A 25,942-nucleotide genomic window follows, 5' to 3' on the forward strand; every position below is an offset into this window, starting at 1 on the left:
GCTTGTCAGCATCACTTCCTAATTATTACAATTTTTAAGAGAATTATCGTTTTTATTATTATTCTTTGTTTTTGTTTGAAATAAACGGAGAACATCCATCCTTTGGTAAGAGTAGTAGTCACAATTTTAAAATGTAGCTGACTTATTTGGGGGACATCATATTCATAAATTAGTTTCCACAAAGAACCCAATTGTTCACTTTTAAGACGTTACTGTTCTGATTAGTAATTAGTTGGTTATTCTTTATTAATTGGTCATAGTTCGCAAGTAGTTCTCAATGAGGGGATGTTTATTTAATAATTATCACATATCTAATAAGGAACTACCTTTGTCCTAAAATTGTTACTACTCACTGCTTAGTTAATCTTGCTTCTCTATTAGTTAATAGTATTAAGTTAAGTGTTTATGTAGTACTACCTATTACTTCCTGCATAGTTACTTGGTAACAACGGACCATTATTCTAGTGCTACCGATATTTCTTATCATCAAATCAGCATATTAGAATGATTTCTGATTTGTCATGTTAAATGGATGAATATGTCTTCACAGAATATTAAAAATATATTAAATTAAAAACAGTAATTGTGAATTGTAATAATATTTCACACAATTACAGTTTTTACTGTTTATTAATCAAATAAATGGTAAGCATATAAGGCTTAATTCAAAACCATTAAAAAATCACACGAGTATGTATACTACTCACTGACAAAAATGTAAAACAAACCCCCCAAAAAAACTAAAACAAAGGGATTTTCTGGACCTATTGATAACACTACATTTTTAAGTTGAAAATTGTTCTGCAAAAAAAAAACCTCTTAAAGTAACCCTGGTTTGGAATCACTGGTGAAAAGCTGCTAATTTAAAGAACAGCAGGTTCGACTTTAACATGCAAGGAAAGTCAGAATGAACTGGACACTTGGGAAGGTGGGTGGAGGGTGGATGCCAGGGTGGGCCAAGCTCATGATTAGGTGGGCCAGGCCCGCCCAGGCCTCCTCTGAAGACAAGTCTGCTGGAAAAGTTGATGTGTCTCCCCTGACTAAATTAGGACCGGAATGTAAGGCTTTCTTTATTAAGAATTATTGTAGATGTTTTAAAGAATTTTAATCATTAAATCACACACCATAACAGACCAAGCATACATAAAACCAAATATTCATTTATACTCTAAAGTATCAAATCTTCGCAATAGTAACCTACACTAACGTTCTGTATTTGTAAGCCTATAATATTTACAGGTATGGTGTCCCTGAAACATTGAAATTCTAGTAAGAAATATAAAGGCACATTATGCAAAGGATTTACATTCAAGCTGGTGTGTATTTGACATGCTTCACACTGCCATGAGATTTCTTGCACGAAACCCTGAATACATAAAATAAATAAACACCAGGATGTATGAATCCCAAATGAAAAACAAAATAAAAAAAATCTTATCAGGCACACGAACACACAAAAGAAAAAAAGCACAATGTTCCATGAAAAATAAATAAAAAATAAGAAAAGATTGTAATAAACAACTACGGAATGTATATGAACAGTTTATGAATTTTAGGTGTGCATTAATTTCATTCTAAATAATGATATAAAGACATATCGATTGGTTAAGATAAGACCTGAAGCAAAAGATTCTCATGTAATGCACACCGTAAAATTAATGTATAGTGGCTTGGAATCAAGAATCAAGGAAGTCATCCAGGGGTGTTCTGGGGTTATTTTAGTCATCCTCATCATCAAATTTCACGTTTGCATCATCTGCGTCCAGCTGCAAAAGGATGACATAACATATGCAGTCACAACATGGACAAATAAAAATGCATAGGTGTGAGTGAGTGTTGTCTAAATTTTTGACTTGAAAATAAAACAATAAAATAAAAAATCTCAGTATAAAACAATATAATATGTGTACAACATAAAGCGTTCATATAGCACTTTTTAACTTTGTGTGCTGTTAAGACATGGTGGCAAAGGGCTCTTAGGCCTATAAAAGAGACACTTACACATTTCATTTCTATGATAGTGAAAACGTGACCGGTCATGAACATTCTCAGAGGGATCGTGAGGATCAGGACAAAGGGCAGGGCAAGAGAAAACGCACTAGATTTTATTGCCCACAGAATCGCCAAACAAATCACTTGGATCAAAGTGTACAAGTGCATGCGCATAGTGGGCACCTGTAGAGAAATAGAGAGAGAGAGAGAGAGAAATCAGTACCTAGATACTGTAGATGGATAGAAATATGACTATAATTTCAAATAAAGGTATTTCTATTTGAATATATTTTGAAATCTAATTTATTCCTGTGATGGCAAAGCTGAATTTTCAGCATCATTACTCCAGTCTTCAGTGTCACATGATCCTTCAGAAATCATTCTAATAACTTTTCAATTTGTTTTTGATAAAAATATTAAGTTCAAAAGAACTGCATTTCTTTGAAATAGAAATTGTTTGTAACACTATTAAGGTCTTTATTGTAACTTTTGATCAATGTAAAAGCCTTGCTGAATAAAAGTGTCAGTTTCTTTAAAAAAAAAGTGGGCGGACCCCAAACATTTGAACAAAAATACACTTTTATCCATGTAGTGTATATGTGTGTATGTAATTAAATCTTACACGAGTGACAAATGGAACAGTTGGGTGATGCTTTTTCGGTGTAATAAGCAGACGTATACGGTCCCAAAGCTGGATGCCACTCAGTGAAGTGATACCCATATAGAGAAAGATACCAAACAGAGCCGTCATAGGAATCATCTTCAGGATGGGCTCCATGAGAATTGAGACCCCTGTGGGGAAAGAATTTGAATGATTCTGTGTATGGTTCAATAATGTTTTGTTATGTATACTATAATTATGTCGATTTTAATTTTAATGTGTTTATTAACTGTCATTATATCAGATAAAAGGCTTGGAACTCACCAATCATCACGGCCACCAATATACCACTGACTCTTTGTTCTAACACGCGTTCAATCTGAGGTCTGGGGCCTTTGGTCATGACAGTCAGGGCGTTGGCATGGGTGACAGATCTCACTGTAGCAGCACTGAGCCAGGGGACACCGAAGATAGAGGCAGCTCCTCCCAAGAACACCAAAAGGAGGAGGTCCAGATGGAAACCAGAGCCCTTGACCATTTTTCTTTCAGGCTTACTCACGATCAGCCTGGATGGTAAGGAAAAGGAGTGAGGTTAATGCAGTAGCTACACCAAAATCCTTGCATGAATCTTCATTGTATCTTAAATTATAGAAACATTTCAAAATATTCTTGTTTTTACTGTATATTTGATTAATTAATGCAACATCGGTGAGCATAATAGACTTCTTTCAAAAACATCTTCGCTGTATCATATAATATCTTCATCTGTATCTTCTTGCTGTTTTCTCTATAGTGAAGATCTTTTAGCATAATGTGTCTTCACCCAGTGTGAATTTAAATGTGTTCTATTCTGAATATCACACTCACGTAGTGATCTGGGACTCAAGGAAAATAAGGATGAAGACCAACAAGGCAGGAACAACACAGGCGAACATCATCCAGATAGGGAATGGCTTCTTCTCACCAAATGGGCTGATGATCCAGCCTCTAGCAGATGGGTTGGACACGGTCAGCCCCTTTGGCACCACCAGTTTCTAAAGCAGGAATTTACCATTTATACATTTATCATGAGACACATGAATGGAACTATCATTATCATTTTCAAAATCCCAGGTTATTTGAGTCCAGTAATGCTATGGGTCCAGATGCATAAAACATATTTATCTTCATGCTTATTTCACTAGTGAGCTTTTCCATAATCACTCTGCATGGGTCAGTTCTCTAATAATGGTACTTGTGTGCAAAACAGAAAGTAAAGTAAATGCAAATAGCTTGCTGAGCTGAGCTGATTCTTAGTGAAGCATATGTCAAATAACACAATCACTACCATTTTTGAACATTTAGGAACATTACAGTCCTACACATCAGTTTTTGCAACTTGAAGTGTTACATTCTGTGAACCGAATTTTTTTTTTTACTGCTGTACTTGACTCCAGATATAACAAATGTGTAGAAATTGACATGCAAATATGGACCCTTCGATTTGTATACATACAAAAGTGCATATTCTTTTTCTGTGTACTACAGTATTGGGTCTTCCCAGTAAATATTTACCTACTGTATCAACAAAAATGTAGAACAAAAATGACATTTGTATATAACAAATATTTCCAAGGTTGACTGCCACTGTAAAAAAAATCTAAATATTTTGAGCAGTACAGCTCACACAATGCCAATTAATAAATAAATACATAAAAATGGTGCCATTGCTTTTTGAAGCATGAGTTAAATATTTTGAGTTATACCTTTTGCAGACATGCAAAATCTCAGTTGTGACATTTGCATTTACAGTTTAGAGAATGTTAGAGCCAAAGCAATTGAGAAAACGTGTAATAACAAACTACATCAAATTATTAGTGTTTGTCAAACCTGTGTGTAGGCATCACTGATGCTGATATCCACAGCAATCATGAAGAAGATGGCGATGGGGACACCAAAATCTCCAATCATTCGACGGATCTGGTGGTGTACAGTATTTTAATAGTAACATGATCAGTACATTTAAAGGCTTGGCTGGATGGTATAATTGCTAAAATGCTTTTTTGTTTTCCATAATTGTTTGAAGCTTTAAAATGATTTTACTTACAGGACCGGGAAGGAAGGTGCTAGTTTTAAACCCACGGAGAAACAACGCAACAAAGAAACAGCCAAACATAAGGCACATGGACAGCAAGGCAGTGTTGGGATAGGCCCTCTCTCTTATTTCATGATGTACAGTAGTATTGCCCTCAGGATGAACTGTGGTGTTAACAATCACTTTGACAGGGTGGAAGGGGTCTTCCAAAGAAGTATTCAAGTGTTCGTAGTTCAAAATCAAAGGATGTGCTTGGAAAATCTGAGAAGAATTGAGAAAGCGAACAAAGCATTGAGAGAAAAAAATAAAGATTTGGCGACAAATTAACCGATGTGAATTAATCTAATGAAGTGTGTGCCTATTTGGAAGACTGAATCTACCCTGATAAGCTTGGCAAAGGTCTCATAGATGAAAATGAGAGAGATCAGGATGGAGAAGATCTCTTGGGTGAAGCGTGAGATGAAACGGACAAGGAAACTTCCTTCCACTGCCACAATCAGCACCACAATGATGATCAACCACATGCCCACCCAGACACGGCCCACAATGTACTCAAAGCCATTAGTCTTGCAGAACTGAATGGGAAAGATGAATGCATTTAGATTGATGAGAAAAGTCACACAGGTATGGATAATCTACTTCATTAAATCACATTTCTCACTAACAAAAGCATCACCTGAAAGAACGCCTCCTCAAACACCATCAGTGGACCGGTAAACCCAATAATAAGTGCTGGTTGAGCCGCAAACAGACAAAAGATGATGCCCTGCACACAGGTAGCGACCATCATCTCAGAGACCCCCATCATGTGCTCCGTCTTGTCCGCTAAAACATAGAAATATTGAATATTAGAGATGGAAAATATTGCATTTCTTTCTTAGTTTGAAGAACATTTTAAAGAACCTTTTGTGGAATGGAAAATTTTTTCTTTTTCTTTTTTTTTTTACATACATAATTTTGCTTCAGAAGATTGATTCATCAGTTGGGGTCGTATGTGTTACCATCATGTTCAGTTTGAATGGTTTTTGAAGCATCAACTTGTGTATGTGGTCTTACATTACCTGGACCCACAGAGATTAACTATTTTTTTGTGTGTTAATCTGAGGAAAGAAAGTCATATACATCTAGGATGGAATGAGGGTACGAATTTTCATTTTTGGATGAAGCACTCTTTTTCATTTCATCCAGTCCAGGTGGGCAGTTCTTGGCCAAAATATGATAAAGTGTGTGCCATATTTCATGCCATGAGTTAAACGATAAATGTGACTAATTTAGATCTTTTTCAGTGGTTAGATTAGTCTATGCTTGCAGTGAATGTACTCACCGAGAAGTCCTCCGAAGGTAATGGCAGGTGAAAGGGCAGCGAAGTAGATGAAGATGACAGCAGACACCACCTGAGGGTCCAGTGCATCGGTAAAGTCACTAAGGTAATGCTTGTAGCGGCGTTTTATGTCTTTCACCATACCGCCAAATGGATAGCCGGTACGGGCCAGTGGATCCTCCCGTGGCTTCTCAGGTCCAGTTGGGGCTAATAAACACAATTAAACACAGTTTACTTGATGTAATTCCAGAGGATAGATGCAGAGGAAAACTGTTCCATGTAGCCATTATTGATAAATCTAAACTGCATATATGCTATAAATACATGTCTAAAATTTTTAAGGGTATTATTATTTTTTAAAGTAATTAAACCTTAAGATGTGTATAGAAAAAAACAAAAACAAAACACGTGTGAAGTATGAAGAGCCAAAAGCATGAATATGATTAAATCTTAATAAAGAAGCCTGTCATTATTGGCGCTTCCACGATACATTAGTTATGTTCCTCATTTTTAAGTGGATAAAAGTGTCTGCTAAATGACTGAATATAAGTGTAAGTGTAACTATATGAAATATTTTACAGTAATGCCAGACCAGCATCATATACACTAAAATGAAATAGGTCAAATTTAGATCTTGAGAAGTAACATGACCAGACCCAACTGAATCTGCAGACTTTTTTGCATTTTTTTTAGACTGGATCTTTAGGATATCTGCACTGAAATCTGCACAGTACTGCAGAATGTGTAAACTGTGTTACAATATTTAATAAACATCAGACTATTTAGATTATATATATATATATATATAAAGTACACAAGGGGACTGAAGGATTTGTTCAAATTTCAAAATTTCTAATTAAATGAAGGCAGTTACACCAGTATCAACACCTTATCATTATATAAAGCCTGACCTTTGCCCCCAACCATGAGTCGGGTGTCATATGGGCGGACTCTATCTCGTAGCATCTTCTTCTGGAAGTTGATGATGGGCTTCAGCATGCTCTCATCCTGGATTTCTGTGGGTGGGATCACAATGCTGCAGTCCATGAAGTCTGCCATGGCATTGGTCAGATCTTTCTCGTTTGTAGCCAAGTAAGCCTCCAGAGTGAACACCTGTTTGCAGGTACAGATTTAAGATGAGACATTAGAAGAGCCGTCATTTTAATTAGATTTATTTAATAATATTTCAGCGCCAGTCCATAGCTCCTCTTTACCCAGTCAGCCATCAGAGACGCCATGGCCCGGCCACTCTCATGATAGTCCATGCCACTGTTACTGGGGCCCATGAGGAAGAAGACAAAACGAACAGGAATCGGAGCTTCTAGAACCCCTTCCATCACCACTGAATCCCGTAGACGTGCAAACGCCACCACTGGTTCCTGGAGGTTCTCCACCACACCTTAAGAGTGGTATAGAAACAAGGGCATGAAATATGCTATATAACAAAATAAATGTTTTTATAGAATAAAAAATGGATGTACTCTGACCTGATAAAACCACAGAGGCCTCCACACGATCAACCATGTCTCGCTGAGGAGGAACAAAACAGTAGTTGAAACTGTCAGAGCATTTTAAATTGAAAACAGATCTGGAAAATTGTGATGTAATGATCCATTTTTTAATGTTTATCCAGAAGCTAAAGGTATTTTTTAATTGGATGCCACATCTGAGAATCTGACTTTAAAGTCTAAAACTGAAAGAATAGTGTCACTGTGATTTTAACCAGTAGGACATCCTAGATCAAAATGTTTTGGTGGTCCTACAACAACAGTCCTATCAAATAATCATAGTCTTCAACCAAACCATTAACTAGCCTAACATTAAGAGGGTTAGATACCTGTTTGGTGACTGAGAATGTTTGCAGCTCTATGTCTGCTGAACCAGGGGCCGAAGTGGGCTCTAATTGACTGTGAAGCAGAAACAATGAGTCATATAATATTTATAGTCATATACAATCATATTCAGCTATTAATATAGACCCCTGTGACTCATATACCAAATAATACAAAAAACAGTTCCCAGGACTGCTATATACAGTAATAAATACGAAGTACCTTTCTTCCACATAAACACAAACACACAAAGCAACACAGATGACATGGAGCCTAACCTGCGCTTGCGCTGCAGTATGGCCACAAGAGCGTCACGGTCAGTGGGTCGGATCTCTTTTTTGAGCAGGAGTTGTTCCACCATCTTCTGACAAATGCTTGATAAGCTGCTCTCATCAACATCTAGCAGCACCGCCCCTAGTTATAGTCACCATAAAGAATATTCCCTTTAATTCACCCCCGAAAATGAAAACCTGGAATTCTAAAACATGATGATTCATTTAAATTTGAATTATAACTATTTTAGTTACTAATTTTAATCTTTGGACACCTTTTTCTTCTTCTTCTGTAAATCAAAATAAACAGGGGAGGGGGCTCTTCAAATATTGTTGTGAACAGTGTGGAGTCAAAATGTTCAGAACTGCTGTCATAGAGGTATACGTAATTAAAAAAATATAATTGTGATATCATGTTTGCTTTACATTATTCGCATTTATCATCATGTTAAGTGTCGTGCCATTATAGCAACTTCGAAAGAAGCTTTGATTTGCTTGGTGTGTTTTCTTTGATCCAGTCATGCTCTGGTTGAGATATGGGCCTCTGTTAGAAGTATATTTCAGTGTTCATGCAGGCACCACACTTACCCATTTCCTGTCCTCTCTACACTTTCTTATTTAGTTAAAGAGTCTAAAGGCCAGAGGAAACATGTCACTTGGTGTCTCACCTGTGCTCATGACCTTGCGGAGTTGAATGAGGCTTTTGAAGGTGAGATAGGAAATGTGGGGCTGACTCCACTGTCCCGTGGCAGGGCTTAAGTTCTCCTCATAACCCAGCCAGCGTCCCATTTCCTGCCACACCTCCCCGCGTAGCTCGTTTAACTCAACGTATGCCTAGTGTGAACGAAAATTTTTATTAAGGTTTTTATAAAGAAGTCAAAGATAAGAGTAAGTGAATTAATGCGTTTGTGTGAATCACCTCTGCATCTCCTCTCTTGATGGCATTGGTGTTGGTATTTCGGGCAGCTGAAGAAGGGAAATTTAAAAAACAAAATGGGTAGGGAATCAGTAAGGTGTATGGTTTGTGTTTATATATATATATATATATATATATGCATGTGTATGGCAAACATACCCTCTAAGTCTCTAGAGAAGGTAAAGGTCTGATGCTGCTCCTCTTCCTGCTGCCTCATCTGCTCAAAGTCATAGCTGCCTTTGGCAGGGGTCCTATAAAGGGCAACAGAGAGCACACGCTACAGCGCACACACCAGGGTACGGACGCCACTGTCACGGCTCCACACACTCACCATATCTTATTCACCATAGGGCAGACTGAACTCCATCCTCTTACAAAGCGACTCAAGCCATCCCTGATACAAGAAACATAAACCTCACTCTGTCCAGCCCTCGCACTGCCCTGGTCGGCCACAAGGGTGCGACATTTTACAACTTTACTGTCTGTAATCCTGAAGTACTGTAGTGTGCAGCCAACCACTAGTTGTATTTTTTTGTGTGCTGTCAAACGATTAATCCCATAAAAAAATAAAAGTTTCTGTTTACATAATATATGTGTGTGTACTGTGTATATTTATTACGTATATATAAAGACACACACATACAGCATATTTTTTAAAAATATTTACATGTATTTGCACGTATAAATTTATATTCATATAAATTATATCATACATAAATATATAAACGTAACATATTTTTCTTAAATATATACATGCATGCGTGTGTATTTATATATACATAATAAATATACACAGTACACACACATATGTAAAAAAAAACTTTTATTTTGGATGCGATTAATCACGATTAATCGTTTGACAGCACTCATTTTTTTTATTTAAACTGAGAAGGGCACATAGTTGGGCTTGTGATCATTCATCACCACCCACAACATTCCATTTTAAAGTGAAAAAATAACTTCGGAATATTAGAGATTTAAATATATATATATTTTTTTTTCAGATGACAACTCTTAAAAAAAAAAAAAAAACAAGGCTGCAGCATTTACCCCCCCACCCCCTCTCTCTTTTTTGCATTGCTTTGCATTCTTTTCAAGACAATTATTAATTGTCAATATCTCAATTTGTAAAATCTTATTCACATTTTTGTGAAGTAAAAACATTAAAATTTCATTGTATTTACACACTAAGTTTGCTTTAATTTATGCTCATTTGAAAAAACTGTAAGTTTTTTTGTTTGTTTTTTTCACCTTGAAATATCAGTTTTCAAAATCATGCTGATGGTACTTCTAATAAAGTGAATTCTTCCCCCAAAATGTCTGGTTTGGGAGTATATAAGTTTGGTTAATGGGTATGAAATTCCGCATGAAAGGCAATGTTGCAAAAATACACAAAACTACATAGTTACTTTACATATAAAAAGTATTAACGCTATAAGGACCTAATAAAATAATAATCAAATTGTCTAGATGCACCATGGTAATGACAGTTTGGGGAATGGGGATATTAATAATCATAATTTTACAAACATTACCAGGCTTTTAATTGCTACAGCCTGACTGCAGGAAACTTAAGCTGTGGCTGAGAAATGCAGTGAAGCAGATGCAACTTTATTTGCATTTCTATCAGTGTGTGTTACATGTGTGATACTCACAAAGTGAATGGAGACTGTAGAGGTGACTCACTGTCCTCATAGGTCATGTTGTTGTCCTATAGAAAGAGAGAGAGATATCTATCCATTCTATAATACAAAGTCAAGCAACTTGCACTTGAGCTTCATCAACTACTTCATGTGCTATGAGATGCTCCTCACCCCTTCAAACGATACTGCTTCCATCATCGAGACTGTCTTCTCTCTGTCCCAGAACTCACACATAACCTTCATTCACACAGAGAAACAATATAACACAGTCAGACTGTAAGAACTTCACACCTGCTACAGGCAGTGGTTATCATTCATTCATATATTCCCCTTTATTAAAGTGTTACTATAGACAACATAACAAATACTTTTCAACAAAGTGTATGACTGACTAGTATGAGTTTTCCCAGTAAATTTTTACTTCAAATGATTTGCATAGAATATTTACAGTGTATTTGCAATAGCATACATAAATATGAACTATGAAAAAATATACAGTTCTTAATGTTCTGTATGTCTTTGGCTACTTCATTTAAGTAAAAAACAGCAAGGCCTCTGTTCAAAGCACTGAGGTTCAGATCACAGTTTTTGTGTCTTTCAGAGGCTCTGAGACTCACCCTGAACTAGCACAAGGGTGTGTGAGAGCCACAAACAGACAATTATCTGAAGCCTGAACTTCTATCGAGTGATAAGGGCCCTCCTGTCCCTCATGGACAGAGGCTGATAGAGCACATCAGAGCGGTTTGGTGAAGTCTTGACACTTCATAACTCTCTTTACCACTTCAACAGAATGACAAAGATGGTATACACAAATGTATTTCTCAGTGAACAAAAATCTGATTATCTTATCAACATTTACCAAAAATTACTATTACTACTAAAATTATTTCCAATGTGTTAAAGTTCATTCAGTTCCACATAAAAAAAAAAAACTGTGTACAATGATAAATCTAGTGGAGGGAGAAGAACACCGCTTCCTAGAATTGTTTATTAGAATACTGCAACTAATAACATATATATGATAATGTGAACCTCTGTAGGTTAATTATGCAGCCTATACACCAAATACTCTATAAAGTTACTCTATAAACACAATTATACACAGTGTCCAACTTTTCAGTAAACAAAACTGCACCAATTAAAAAAAAGACATGATTTTCAGTAAGATGAACATTATTAATATTTAGATTTACTTATATATACAAATTTAAATTTTCTGAAATTAGCAACTCTAAAATGAATGGCAAATTTAAATATGCTGCCTGGAATAATCTGTTAAATGCAGTTATAAAACAAACTGACTCCTTTATATGAGCCACACATTCACAGTCTCCAGTATGAAAGCTCATTATTTCCAGTCGCAGCCTTTTGAGACATTTAGAAATACAACTATAGAGAAAATATATATAATATAAAGTTCAGATTTTTCCCAGCAGTCCTTGCAAAATGACTGATGAATTACTGCTGCAAGTAGCAGTGAGATCTGTACACTGAAAAACACTAAAAACAACTGGTGTAGAAACTATTTTCCCTCAAAATTGCGAGTATATTTCACAAGCAATTACAAAGAAACAGCAAGTAACACACTGAATTAACCATGCCACTTTAAAGTAGAAAAACTGCAGTTTTTTCACCCCAATGTACCTTTAGCAGGTGCACAAGCGACCACCCTCTCATTTTAACCTACTGTTAACCTACAGACAGACCTTCTCATAAACACTTAATTTGACTGTTTAACAGAGCGCAGCACACACTTACCTGAGCCCAGGTGGTCCTGGCGGGTCTCTGTGCTGGGTTTCCGCGTCTACACGTTGAGCGCCCAACTCAAGACTGACCTAGGATCAATTCAAAAGGCATGGGTGGAGATGGAGGGGTAATGGAAAAAGAGAGAAAGACGTAAAGTCACGTAGTGCGCGGCAACCCGAAAAGCATCAGCATGCGTAGAGCACCAAGGGGTGGGAGGGAGTGATAAGACCCCCATAATCGGAGAAATAGCCTTATCGATGGAGCCACCTTACAGCAGGAATACCCCAACCCTAATACCACTCCCAAAAACAGTCACCTTCAACCAGTCCAAGACAGAACATAGTAAGAGAGGCAGAGAGAGTTTGAGGCCTCTGGTTGTACAGACTCAGTTACCTGTCCTAGTTAACTCTATATCCTCATTAAACTGATTCAAAAGGCATGGGTTCATGTGAATTGTGCACTTTAATGCTAGTTCCTCAGGTACAAAGGTATCTGCAAAAACATTAATATAAAATATAAACAACAACCCCTTGTTTATGCCACTCCCAGAAAACAGTTAACCTGGATAAATACCAAAGAATGACACACTGAGAGAGAGAGAGGTTAAGGTATACTTTAATGTGGAGCTCATCATAAGCAGGGTAAACTAATCAGTAAAACAGCATCTTGCCTTCTGACGTCAAGCTGCATAGAGGTTTGGGATTCCCTTCCCGCTGGGTATTGGTGGACACCCCTGTAAAGGTGGTTAGGGGGTGCTTTAAGGGGTTTCCCCCTCTATGACCCTCACATCAGTTTGATATGCCACCTTTTTTCCGCTGAGTCACTGAAACACTGCTGCCCCTTGAGCCATTGAGAGCTCGTTCAAGTCCTGGAAATAATTCAAACAAAACAGTAATCCAGGGTGTGTCCTTTGAGCGATGATTCTGTGAACCTTCTTGGTTCAGGTCATTCTCTGGAAACGCCATTTGTGTTCCCTTTATATTCCTGTTTTACTATTCATTACTACTCATAACACTAAACCTTGCCATATAATTTGACAGATTTAACTCTCTTTAGGGTGTAATGCAAAAGAAAGTTTAAAATATAACAGTAATATATATATATATATATATATATTTTTTTTTTCTCAATATCAGCCGATTTGTATGTTACCATTCATCACATTACAGTTTAATAGATTATACTGAAGAAGAAAAAACAGACACATTTAGGTTTTACTGATTCATTTTTTTTTTTTTTTTGGTAGTTTGATTTTAAATTTCTCAAATGCATTATGCGGTTTCTGAAAATGCATATTTTGTCTTTATCCTCACTTTCTGTTCAAGCCAGTTATTTTGTGACATTTCCTCATTTAAAAACAATGGTTTAATAACTGAGGGCATCGTAACAGTGTTTTTGGTCACACGGTTCAAACGAATTATGTTTTGCTTACAGTATTTCTTTACATTTGCCTTATCGATATTTCCGCTCTGTTATGAGAGAAAGAAAAAAAGTACAAAAATATAAACTTTTGATGTAATTTTCTCAATTACACTGTGTGATTTATTAGTGAAAGTACCAAAATTGACATTTATATTTAAAATATATAAATTTAAATTTGAATGGGGAAAACAAAATCTGCTCTGAGAGAGTTGAAATAATGTGGCAACATATTTATGACTGTTAGGAGACAGCGCTGGCCCCAACTCTGAATTAGGGAAAACCGTACATTATTTGTACAGCAATTTTGGCCATGGTACACTGGGTTTGAAGTGAACACGGCTGGGACAATAATTTTTGAAAGAAGCAGTAACCTGGCATCAACATATTATCAACGCACACATGACCCCATGACTGTTTACGACGCTCAAAATTTACACCAGCTTTTAGACACAAACACACAATTTGTATCTTTCAATACATATAGAACTAATAACTATACAAAACAACAATTTAAGTGACCGAATGTGATGCATTACCTGAAACATGGAGATGGGGGTTGTGTGGTCAAGGGGCTGCCATTTAGAGTTTGAAGGTCCCAAGTGACACGGATTCAGAAAACAGAGCACTTCTGTCATCCTCTTGTATTATTTCTAATATGCCCTCGAGCAAGGCAGGTTGCGCTTAGACAAAGTGATGCTGTTCCTGGAGAGCCACCTTCCTGCAGAGTTTAGCTCCAACCCCAATTAAACACATCTGAACCATCTAATAAAGGTCTGCATGATTACCAGAAACTTTGAGGCAGGTTGCAGCAAAACTCTGCAGAAAGCTGGCCTTCGTGAGCAGGATTGGACAGGTCTGTCCCCGCAATCATTATGCTGCTGTCTTGCCTGAGAGCTGAAAACTAAGAAAAAGACAATGCCAAATGAAAGGAAAGAGGTAAACAGCACTCACTCCAACATGCAATGAATTGTAATCATATATAGTCAACTTATAATTTACCTAGTGTTCATTTATAATAATATCTACATTGTTAAAGTCCATGGAGAGGAATATACACCTTTATACCAGGTGCATTAGAGCACATTTTCACTGGGGACATCAGGCAATGATTACAGTCCACTGACAACACATTTCTGATGTCAGCATTCATGTGGCTAGGGACCTTTCAGGACTAAAAGAGTAATTAATGCTCAGTACTGCAGTTATGAGACCTATTAAGGCATGGAATAACTGCATCTCCAGAGAGGAGCATCACACGACCCGTGAGCAATAACTGAACCATGATTCCTGAGCCAGTCAGAGAGAAAGTTTACTTTAGTGTGTGTAAGGCAGGATTTTGTCACTTGTAGTTTAATACTATACCAAAAATTTATGTGTTTACATACTACAATGTATGTGTATTTACTACAGTAAATTAAAAGGATGGAAATGATATAACAAATCCAGTTTGCAATATCAAGCAGCATAACGGAATGTTTTTGTAGCTACAGGTAAAATAACTGGAAGCAAATGAGTCTCGCATATTCAAGTTAGCCGCATTCGCTGTTGTGTTAGACATATGTTGGTAAAAGTAGTTTACACTGTAATGCATCATGAAATCTGAAATTTGATTTGATGCGATAACACTTGATTATTTCGGTAGCCTAGGCTACAGGTATCACGCACTCAAGAACAATGTGGATTTACTTTTAAACTGTAACATATTTAGATATAAGTTTAGCAAGTGCAGGATGATGATGCATCAGCCAATGTGTTAATAAATAGAAACATTTGAGAATTTAGTTGTTATAGCACAAGATAGGGGTGTAAGATGGCCCCTACTGCGGTAAAACTGCCCCTGCCTGGGATAAGGTAAAACTAGTCTACAGCATATAAATACAGGCATGTGAATATTTACATATTTAATTGCCAACATCTTAAGATATGTAAACATGCCACTTGGGCCTTCTGGGGGATCATCTTACACCAAAAGTCTAATTTAACTTTTTTCTTCAAAATAAAATCAACTTTTACTCCACAAATTTAAAAATGTATCCAAAAATCCATAATTAACAAACAGACGCAAACACTTTAATGTCACAGATCCTAAGAGTCATAAAATGAAATCAATTACCTTAAAACTGTTTAGACTGGCTAAATCTCAAAATGTTGATATTCAGATGAAATGGCAAAATTAAAAATAGTGTAGCGATTCATCAAAAGTGTGAGATGAGATTTTCTGTCATCTGTTTACGAGAAGAAAATGAAGGTGGAGGGGCATCTTACCCCTTCTTACACAAATGTAAACATTTGAATACATTTTTCCCCCACATTGTAAAATCTGGCCAAAAAATCATGCTGTTTAACATTCACAGACTCAAGATTTGAATTTTGATTAGGAAATTAATGAATAACATATTGGATATTATTAGAATGCAATCAAATTCTGTAATTGATTTTTCTTTGTCAAGTTTTTTACTCTTGTTATTTATAGTATTGCTCTGCTCTTCACAATAACACCAGTGTGCCTTGGATATTATTCCCCAGTGTTCATGCTATATTGCACATATTACATTGTACAGCACACAGTGTGTATAGGTGTGCCCCTTCTCCAGTCTCTGGCGTTTTATGATAAAACACACCAGCTTGACTCTTCTGTGATAACCATACACACAAACTATCGCCCGCTGCTTTAAGGGCGTTCACGCAATTTTCATTTTGAAAATTACAGTGCAGTGTTGGAAACTCCTAACTGAATTTTCCTCATATTATCTTAGCCTTAATAAGCATGTATGCACCATTACTACATACTTTAATACTTTGGTATAATGAAATGTTGGTGTCAATGCCCTAGCTGTGTTTTGTCTTACAAAAGCAGAGATGTGTTATATTGACTCTGAGCCTTCCTGACTTGAACTTAATCACCATACTTAATATTTTTGTTTAGTGCACAATATTTATAGTACACCACACCTGACTCTTCTGAAATTCCACCGAGTTCTGGTAATAAACACCACTCTGTTACTTGCAATTAGTTAGGACATCTTCTTAGTTATAGATGGCTCCATTTAAACAGTTTCACCTCCACTTTGTTAATGCATGAAATGTAAACTGAGATAATAACAAATATACTGAAAGAACACAGCAGCAAAGAGAAACGCCCTCTACTGCTGGCAGAAATATTTACAACCTGAAGGATTTCTACAAAAGAATTCACTGCTGCACTGAAACATCTAGTATGATTCATAATTCATGAAAACTTCTGAAATGTATTATAAATGTACTAGCCCAAAGCAGAGAGACTTCACGATAGTTAAATGTTTGGTAGGCACATGTGACAACATATCAAAAACAATCTGCAAATATTTTCAGAAAATATTTATTGATTGATTTTTTTACATTACATGGGCCCCAATTATCAATAAGCTAGTTAAATCAACAGTTTCAGTACTCTAAGAAAAACTTTTTTTCCCCAAACTAAGTCATTTTACCAGTTACTTACCAATTACCCTACCAATATTAGTCTTTTTCCACTAAAAATCCTTCTATAACTTCATTTTTGAAATCCTACTCAATAAATTTAAGTTTTATGTATCAGAATAAGACTAGGTGTCTCATAGCTCTTGAATAAACTGATTATTCTGTCAGAAAAACTGATTATTTTAATCAAATAAAAAAGTACTCTTCACTATCTTCTTTATTATTACGGGTTCAGAGTTTTCTGGACTAAAGCTTCATGCCATAACTTTTGAACTTTGAGCAACGGCAATCACGTCCAGAAAACTAGAGATGAGTGAAGAGCTTCAAAAACAATTAAACCATATTCTGCAATAGAGCATTAAGATGCTCATGAGGACCGGACAGAGGAGATGTTATGGGCATCAGAGCTACTTCGAAGTGCGTGTTTGATGACCAAATATGTCACTGGGCTTTTTGAAACATTGCCGACACATTTAAAAACATCACTCAGAAATGTATTCGCATTGAAAGAATTTACATGAGGTACAACAGTAATTTAAAGACAGCTAGATCGATGCACTTGAATACACAGGCTAGTAAATAAACTTCCCAGTATTCGACTTTTATCTTCACCACTATGATTCTTGTTTTTCGATTCTGACCTGTGAAGGCTAATGGTTGCCTGGTTGTTCGAGGAGACAGGAAACAACATCCCCCTCAGACTGGCTACACCCTGCTCACCTCCACCTGCTAATCACTGTCAGTGACAATGATCCTCTTTCACTATTGTATCAATAGCCTAAATGTCAACAGCTGCATAAAATAATTATTTAGGTTACACTTGCCCTCTCCGGCAATACTGAGGGGATAAAAACGCCGCAAACCACACTTTGCTAGTTTGACAGGCCAGCATTCTGATGGTTTGCTCGTTGGAAGCTAAAATGTCAGGCCAAAATGCAGTAAACACTTAAGGTTTAAGCTGTTTTCAGCATGTAGCACTGAATGTGCTACAAGGATTACATACAGATTTAATGATTTAATTTTAAAATGCAAATTGTTTTATATTAGGACAAGCTGACAAAAAACTTACTGTAACATATAACACACTGAACATATGTGACCATGGACCACAAAACCCGTCATAAGAGTAAATTTTTCGAAATTGAGATTTATCTGAACGCTGAATAAATAAGCTTTCCGTTGATGTATGGTTTGTTAGGATCGGACAATATTTGGCTGAGATACAACTATTTGACAATCAGGAATCATCTGAGGGTGTAAAATATCTAAATATTGAGAAAATCACCTTTAAAGTTGTCCAAATGAAGTCCTTAGCAATGCATATTACTGATCAAAAATTAAATTGATATATTTACAGTAGGAACTTTACAAAATAACTTCATGATTTTTACTTAATATCCTAATGATTTTTCGTATAAAAGAAAAATGGATAATTTCGACCCATACAATGTATTTTTGGCTATTGCAACAAATATACCCCAGCGACTTAAGACTGGTTTTGTGCTCCAGGGTCACGTATAATCAAACCAGAAATTGAACATTCCGTGTATTTTAATGTCAACAAATTAAAGAATCAGTTGGACCAAGTTAAGCAGCTAAACATTACGGTCCATCCCACCACACTATATTGAATTAGGTTTGATATACCACCTTAATTAAAAAGACAGAAAAAGGCTAATAATTTCTGTATAATTTCCTATTTCCTTAACATTACTTCTAATGTCATATCAAACATTTGTTATCTGACACAAAGCCAGTACCTCTGAGAGCAAGGTTTTGTGTTACAGTGTTCTGTTCAACAACACATTAACAAAATGATCAAAATAAAAAGCAAAGGTACAGGCACGATCAGACAAAAACAGATCCAAACACAATTGGGGGACAAAATCAGATGATAGCTCATTATTTTATTAACCGTATACGAGTGACATTTCATAAACAGGGTCTCCTGTAGTTTCTAAAAACACAAACACACAAAAAAATCATGCAGCAGGGTCTGCAAGTCATATAAATGCCCTTAAACCAGCTATTTGGTTTGATTTAATGATGAAAAAAATTGTATAACATTACAACACTAATAATAATAAAAAGAAATAGTGCGCAAAATGCTTGCAAGAGGCGAAACACCTGAGCTTTGACACCAAGCGAAGTTGGTCTAGAATGTTCCCTACAGTACTTCAAACAAGCATTTCAAGTACTCAAAAACAACACATCTCTTCATGCTAATATGGGATGGTGGACGTGAAGGGACACTTGCAAAATGTAAATTTACCTACTCAGACACGCCCAAAAATAATGAGCCGAGCTTTAGGCATTCCCTCCTTACAGCAAACGTTTTAGTACATTAGTATATTCTCTAGGCAATAAAAAAAAGAAGAAACAAAAGACATTAACCCTTCCATTGGTCTCCTCCTTAGCATCCCTGCATCTTGCTCCTCCAGCTTAAAGGATGCATGGACTGCAGGCCTCATACCATAACTGCTCACTTTAGAGTTACGATAATCATTTACGTCCAGCAACCAGACCGGAGGAGTGAAGAGGAGGGGATGTTTAAGGATCCTACATCAATACACTCTTTCTCTAGACGTTTAAATTATGTTAACAGAACCATTCATATTCTAGACATTTTTAGAGCCAAAAGTGAAGGGTCAAGTAGTGAAACTTTAGAGGATGACACAAGGAGGCCGGCTCTTGGTGATTTTCTCCACCGGCTGGCCATCATAGGCTCTTTGGATAGTGTCCATAATCTTGTGGATGGGATAAAAGAGAGATACACACATGCATGTGAAACATCAACTTTTTATAGGTAAAAATGTTATTCAGCGTGAGATATTTACTCACATCCTCCTCATAAGGGAAGCCACTGGTTTCCAGCTTTGAGAAAATCAGTTGTCCATTGATCTCGATCTCAAAGCTCCCTGGAAAAGAGAAATGGAAGAATTGATTATGTTTGCTCACATTCATATTTTTGCATAAGATGTAAATCACTGCATGGCCATGGACGTGCAAGGTACCTTGGCGGCCGACGAAGCCACTCACGTCCGCATCAGTGAACTCAGCAGTGACGACCCGCTTGAGCTCCTGAAAGCGGGGCTCGTACCCTCATCCGCCGCTGCAACACAACAGTGAATGTAAGCGGTTAGCAATTATGCCATCCAACAAATGTTTGGATCCAGACAAACAGGCAATGGCTGGTAACTAGTGTATGAGTTTATGTCTGACAATAAACCTGAAGACTACACTGCAAAAAATGCTTTTCTTAGATTTTTTGTCTTGTTTCCAGCCAAAATATCTAAAAATTAGAAAGACAAGTCAAAATTAAGCGAGTTTTTGTTTAGAACATGCAAAATAATCTGCCAATGGGGTAAGAAAAATAATCTTAAGAAAAAAAACAAAAAAAAATCGAACTAAGAAAAGCATTTTAGTTGAGTCAGAATTGTGAGATAAAAAGTCGTAGTTATACCTATTTTTTATTCTATGATAGAAAGGGGCTTCCATATCATTATGAGAGGGTAAAAAACAACAACAACAAAAAAACCCAAAAGAGTTCTAAAAGAGTCTGAATACCGAAAGCATCACTGCGACCACTAACTGGAGACAGTAATCTAGCTCATACCATTGCATTGCATAACTTTCCTCACAGTTCAGTTGCTGTGTCATATCTCTTTGCATGCCCTAAATATATAAAAGACAGGATTTTATTATTTTTTTTACATTCAATTATTATTATTTTTTTTTTCTAAATATATGGCACATTCATAATCCGTTAAACGTTAAAGAAGCTAATGTTTGTCAAAATTAATGAATTGATAAAGAATGTTACTATAAAGTAAATGTAGTATTTTAATGGGTTCCTGGGTTGCTTGATAGTCTGGATGAGGGTCTTTTACTCTGTATAGATTGAAAACCACTTTATTGAGGGATATACAGTTTAGGATTTTGTCTTCCTTCTGAAATCCCATAGTAGATGGATCATCTTAAATCTCTACCTGCTCCGATTTTAAACCCCTTTCAAACCTGTTTACGAGATACACCGGGAATTTTGGAGAACAGCACGTATTAAAACATGATGCATGATAAACTAGTGCATGGATGCATAAAGGAAACGAGATAATGAACACACACCACATCACCTTTCCCTAACAAAGACAACGGAGCTGGCAATCTGCACGAGCTGTTTAATCTAACGTAAACATTCGTGAAGACATTTTACCCCATTAAACGTTTGTAAAGCACATAATATTTTAGATAATTCACAGATATACCTATTGTAAAATCACTCACCAGTATTCAACTTTTATTTGTACACTCATATCTGCCCAGCTTCGTTTAATCGCTATTGTGCTTCCGCGTGCCTGACTGATCTTGTATGAAACTATACCTCTAGCGTCCTCTATCAGCTGGAAGAGACATTTTTACGACAAAAGGGCAGCTCAACAGCCCCAGAAACTTGTCGTTGAAAAGCCACACGATGGCAGCAGCTATTAACCCATTTCATTCCAAATTCTTCTGTGAGTGAGCCCATGTATTTTACCACTTGGATATAAAAATGACATGTATAACTCATGTTTTAGCTATTCCTGGGTTCTCTACTATTAGGGTTAGGATTAAGATTTGGTTTAAAGCTACACAATAAAAATAAAATAGAAGAATATTTTTGTCTGAATGGTTCCATAAAGAACATTTCTGTTGCACAAAAGGTTCTTTGTGGGTTGCATGCAATTATGCATAATTTACTTTTATAGTAAGTACATATAACGTGTAACAAAGACACTGTAAAATTAAGTGCTATTTTATAATGTCGATCAATCGATCAATCAGTTACTTACAATGAATTATTATTTACTGGTGAGATTAAATGAGTTAACTAACTTTATTAGTTATACTGACATCACAGCAATTTTTAAACTTCTGTAAATCTATAACGGTCAGATTACTAGATTTATTATGTGTAGAATTATTTCTACTTGCCTCATTAATTTAATTCAGACAAGGCAAGACAACATTTTTAAATTGTCGCAAACTGAAGCACACTCTAGTACAGCATACTCATTTAAGCAACGGCCCTGTTTATAACACATAAAAAATAATGTAGGACATCCAAAACGCCCTTGATGGGGCAAAGACATCAAGAGAATGTATGATAGCATGAGATCTCAAATGTGCACCAATCCTTTGCTCCATCACTGCCTGTGTAAGAGAAATAAAGAAAGAAACATGCTAAAGCGTTTGTTAAACTGGGCTCGATTGTTGTTAAGATTGAACACGGCTCGCTTCTACTGATGACTCACTCCTGAAGTCATTTTCACACTGATTTGCTGTGTCATTTGTCATTAAGGGCCAGGTGGGTTTCAAACGAGACACGGTGATTTGGAGCCGCATTACACCATTATGGGCTCATTATGATGATGTCATACAGGACTCACAACTGACACCACATCGCAATGGTTTTGACAGGCCAAGTGAAAGGGTTGAGAGGGAGAGAAGAGGCACAGATGTGTCAGATTTTGAGCTTTATTTTTTTCTAGCTTCCAGTTTTTCTCCTGCATTTGATTACAAAATTACATATAATGGTCAGGTATGTCCAAATAACCAGAGATGATATTGCAAATATATGAGAAATAAAGATGGAAGAACAAAATCTACACAAAAGTGCAAAAATTTTACCTTTAGGGTATAACAGCTTATCACTGGGCCATTACGTTAAAGGGACATCTTTGTACTGTATTTACTTATAAAAGAGTCATAGTAGTATGATAAGCGGACATATTTGTATTGTAAAGAAGGGAACCCAAACCTTTTTGTCAGCTGAACCCCTTAGATGCAAAATACTTACATTTCAATTATTTTCCATCACATTTGTATGTTCATAGTCATCTGATGTTTGTTAAGGCTCACATGACATGCAAATAAATAATATTGAATCTTTTTAGTATGTTTATTTTGATTGTTTTCTATGAAAATAAATATATATACATATTACTGGTGTAAATTATAATTGTCCATAAAATAAAAGTACAGTGGGGAAAAAAATGATTTGATCCCCTGCTGATTTTGTATGCTTGCCCACTGACAAAAAAATTATCAGTCTATAATTTTAATGGTAAGTTTATTTGAACAGTGAGAGACAGAATAACAATAAAAAAATCCAGAAAAACGCATTTCAAAAAGTAATAAATTGATTTGCATTTTAATGAGTCAAATAAGTTTTTGACCCCTTCGCAAAACATGACTTCGTACTTGGTGGCAAAACCCTTGTTGGCAATCACAGAGGTCAGACGTTTCTTGTAGTTGGCCACCAGGTTTGCACACATCCCAGGAGGGATTTTGTCCCACTCCTCTTTGCAGATCCTCTCCAAGTCATTAAGGTTTCGAGGCTGACGTTTGGCAACTCGAAACTTCAGCTCCCTCCACAGATTTTCTATGGGATTATGGTCTGAAGACTGGATAGGCCAGGACCTTAATGTGCTTCTTCTTGAGCCACTCCTTTGTTGCCTTGGCCGTGTGTTTTGGGTCATTGTCATGCTGGAATACCCATCCACACCCATTTTCAATGCCCTGGCCCTGACAGTACATGGCCCCGTCCATCGTCCCTTTGATGCGGTGCAGTTGTCCTGTCCCGTTAGCAGGAAAACACCCCCAAAGCATAATGTTTCCGCCTCCATGTTTGACGGTGTTCTTGGGGTCATAGGCAGCATTCCTCCTCCTCCAAACACGGCGAGTTGAGTTGATGCCAAAGAGCTGGATTTTGATCTCATCTGACCACAACACTTTCACCCAGTTCTCCTCTGAATCATTGGCAAACTTCAGACGGGCCTGTACATGTGCTTTCTTGAGCAGGGGGACCTTGCGGGCGCTGCAGGATTTCAGTCCTTCACGGCGTAGTGTGTTATTAACTGTTTTCTTGGTGACTATGGTCCCAGCTGCCTTGAGATAATTGACAAGATCCTCCCGTGTAGTTCTGGGCTGATTCCTCACCGTTCTCATGGTCAATGAAACTCCACGAGGTGAGATCTTGCATGGAGCCTCAGACCGAGGGAGATTGACAGTTATTTTTTGTTTCTTCCATTTATGAATAATCACACCAACTGTTGTCCCCTTCTTGCCAAGCTGCTTGGCGATGGTCTTGTAGCCCATTCCAGCCTTGTGTAGGTCTACAATCTTGTCCCTGAGATCCTTGGACAGCTCTTTGGTCTTGGCCATGGTGGAGAGTTTGGAATCTGATTGATTGATTGCTTCCGTGGGCAGGTTATCTTTTATACAGGTAAGGAGCTGAGATTAGGAGCATTCCCTTTAAGAGAGTGTTCCTAATCTCAGCTCCTTACCTGTATAAAGGACACCTGGGAGCCAGAAATCTTGCTGATTGATAGGGGATCATATACTTATTTGACTCATTAAAATGCATATCAGTTTATAACTTTCTGACATGCGTTTTTCTGGATTTTTTGTTGTTGTTATTCTGTTTCTCACTGTTGAAATAAACCTACCATTAAAATTATAGAAATGATAGATTTCTAGTAATATGCACCTTTTAAGGGGAAAGATAAGGTAGTAATATGCATCTTTTAAGGGGTATAAATACCAATAAGGTAGTAATATGCATCTTTTAAGGGGTATAAATTTGTGCCTTTAAGGGTACTTTCTGCACATAATTTTTCAGACTGTATAATGTCACAAGTTCAGAAATTAAAGTTGCCATTACAAGATAAACACTTGCATAACAATATACCATAATTAGTGTTAAGGAGACGCGAGGAACAGATAATATCTCCAATATTCTTCATATATTTCACATTGTAAAATCCGTTTTGCATCTTTAGTGGCTCATTAGTCAGAATTCTCTATTGGCCCGGGCCATAATCTTTCCCTGAATGAATGTGTGAAGACTTATGAAGGTGCATGAGATGGGAGATGGACAATCAGTCGTCAACTCCCAGCAGCTTCCCTTCTTTCACATTCATTCACACACTAGCCCGCACAGCTCATCAAAGCAGATATTCTCTCACTCTCTTTCAATCTCTCCATCCAGCAGAGAAGACGGGAAGATGATTCCAGCCCACATCTATCTCCATTAGTGTAATGGTGGAAAGCAGCTTAGACAACTACAACCCTCCGTCAGGATCACATTTCTCTCACCACTGTTTTTCCAGGTGGAGCGAGAGAAGGAGGGAGGGAGAGAACGAGGGATGATTTAGACCCTGGCGAACAAGAGTCATCCATCTTCAGCTTCCTGTCTGTGTGCCACAACCCACAGGGGGGCCCGTCTCAAAGGCCAGCTTCTCTTGGAACTACTGAAATAGCGTGTTTGCGTCTCCTGTCCCATTTATGTACCTCTAAACCTGCCGCTTCGGCCTCTAGAGGGGCTTCACAAATGTAGCCCCTTAGTTTTCCCACCATCAGGAACCCTCTAGTCTGCACATGAGCCACCTGCAGCCTGCATTTTCCCAGCATGCTTTCCAGCGCCTATATATCTCACCCCGCTAACTAAAACTATGGGACCTGTTTTAGCATGTCTGGTTCTCAGGGGTCCCCTTCCTGATCCCCAACTGGACAACCCTTGGGAACCAGAACAGGACGTGACAGGTCAAAGTCAGGCTGTCAGGGCAAAGGTCAGGAAGCAATTATGGGTGGTTAGAGGTGGTGGGATGGCAGAGACTAGACCGG

At 37.1% G+C, this 25,942-nt stretch overlaps 1 protein-coding gene and 1 pseudogene across 2 annotated transcripts; both read right to left on the bottom strand.

The window, feature by feature from the left end:
- Positions 1–563: 563 nt before the first annotated feature.
- On the bottom strand, positions 564–12,593 carry LOC306849337 (band 3 anion exchange protein-like). The gene is made up of 21 exons (XM_079384287.1): positions 12,410–12,593; positions 10,823–10,888; positions 10,664–10,719; positions 9,168–9,259; positions 9,012–9,058; positions 8,761–8,926; positions 8,099–8,234; positions 7,826–7,895; positions 7,476–7,518; positions 7,203–7,387; positions 6,900–7,101; positions 5,992–6,195; positions 5,344–5,492; positions 5,048–5,242; positions 4,680–4,928; positions 4,463–4,552; positions 3,461–3,627; positions 2,918–3,159; positions 2,615–2,784; positions 2,002–2,175; positions 564–1,766 (listed from the first exon to the last, which is right to left on the bottom strand). Exons 2-21 carry the CDS (start codon positions 10,883–10,885, stop codon positions 1,719–1,721), a joined length of 2,748 nt encoding a protein of 915 aa, XP_079240413.1. The 5' UTR covers positions 10,886–10,888; positions 12,410–12,593; the 3' UTR covers positions 564–1,718.
- A 5,708-nt stretch (positions 12,594–18,301) lies between these two features.
- On the bottom strand, positions 18,302–21,700 carry LOC306845697 (migration and invasion enhancer 1-like; annotated as a pseudogene). The gene is made up of 4 exons (XR_013785797.1): positions 21,563–21,700; positions 20,293–20,390; positions 20,120–20,196; positions 18,302–20,025 (listed from the first exon to the last, which is right to left on the bottom strand). The product of XR_013785797.1 is annotated as a migration and invasion enhancer 1-like (transcript).
- Between the last annotated feature and the right edge of the window lie 4,242 nt (positions 21,701–25,942).

Source organism: Barbus barbus (assembly GCF_936440315.1).
Source record: "Barbus barbus genome assembly, chromosome: 3".
Classification (NCBI taxonomy): domain Eukaryota; kingdom Metazoa; phylum Chordata; class Actinopteri; order Cypriniformes; family Cyprinidae; genus Barbus; species Barbus barbus.

What these genes read in the sequence shown, in the direction of transcription:
- LOC306849337 (XM_079384287.1), bottom strand. Translation starts at nt 10,885, where the DNA reads ATGTGTGAGTTCTGGGACAGAGAGAAGACAGTCTCGATGATGGAAGCA. An exon ending in TACCTTCGGAGGACTTCTCG is followed by an intron (nt 5,493 to 5,991) that starts GTGAGTACATTC and finishes TCTATGTTTTAG; the next exon opens with CGGACAAGACGGAGCACATG. An exon ending in CTATCATAGAAATGAAATGT is followed by an intron (nt 1,767 to 2,001) that starts GTAAGTGTCTCT and finishes ATCCTTTTGCAG; the next exon opens with CTGGACGCAGATGATGCAAA.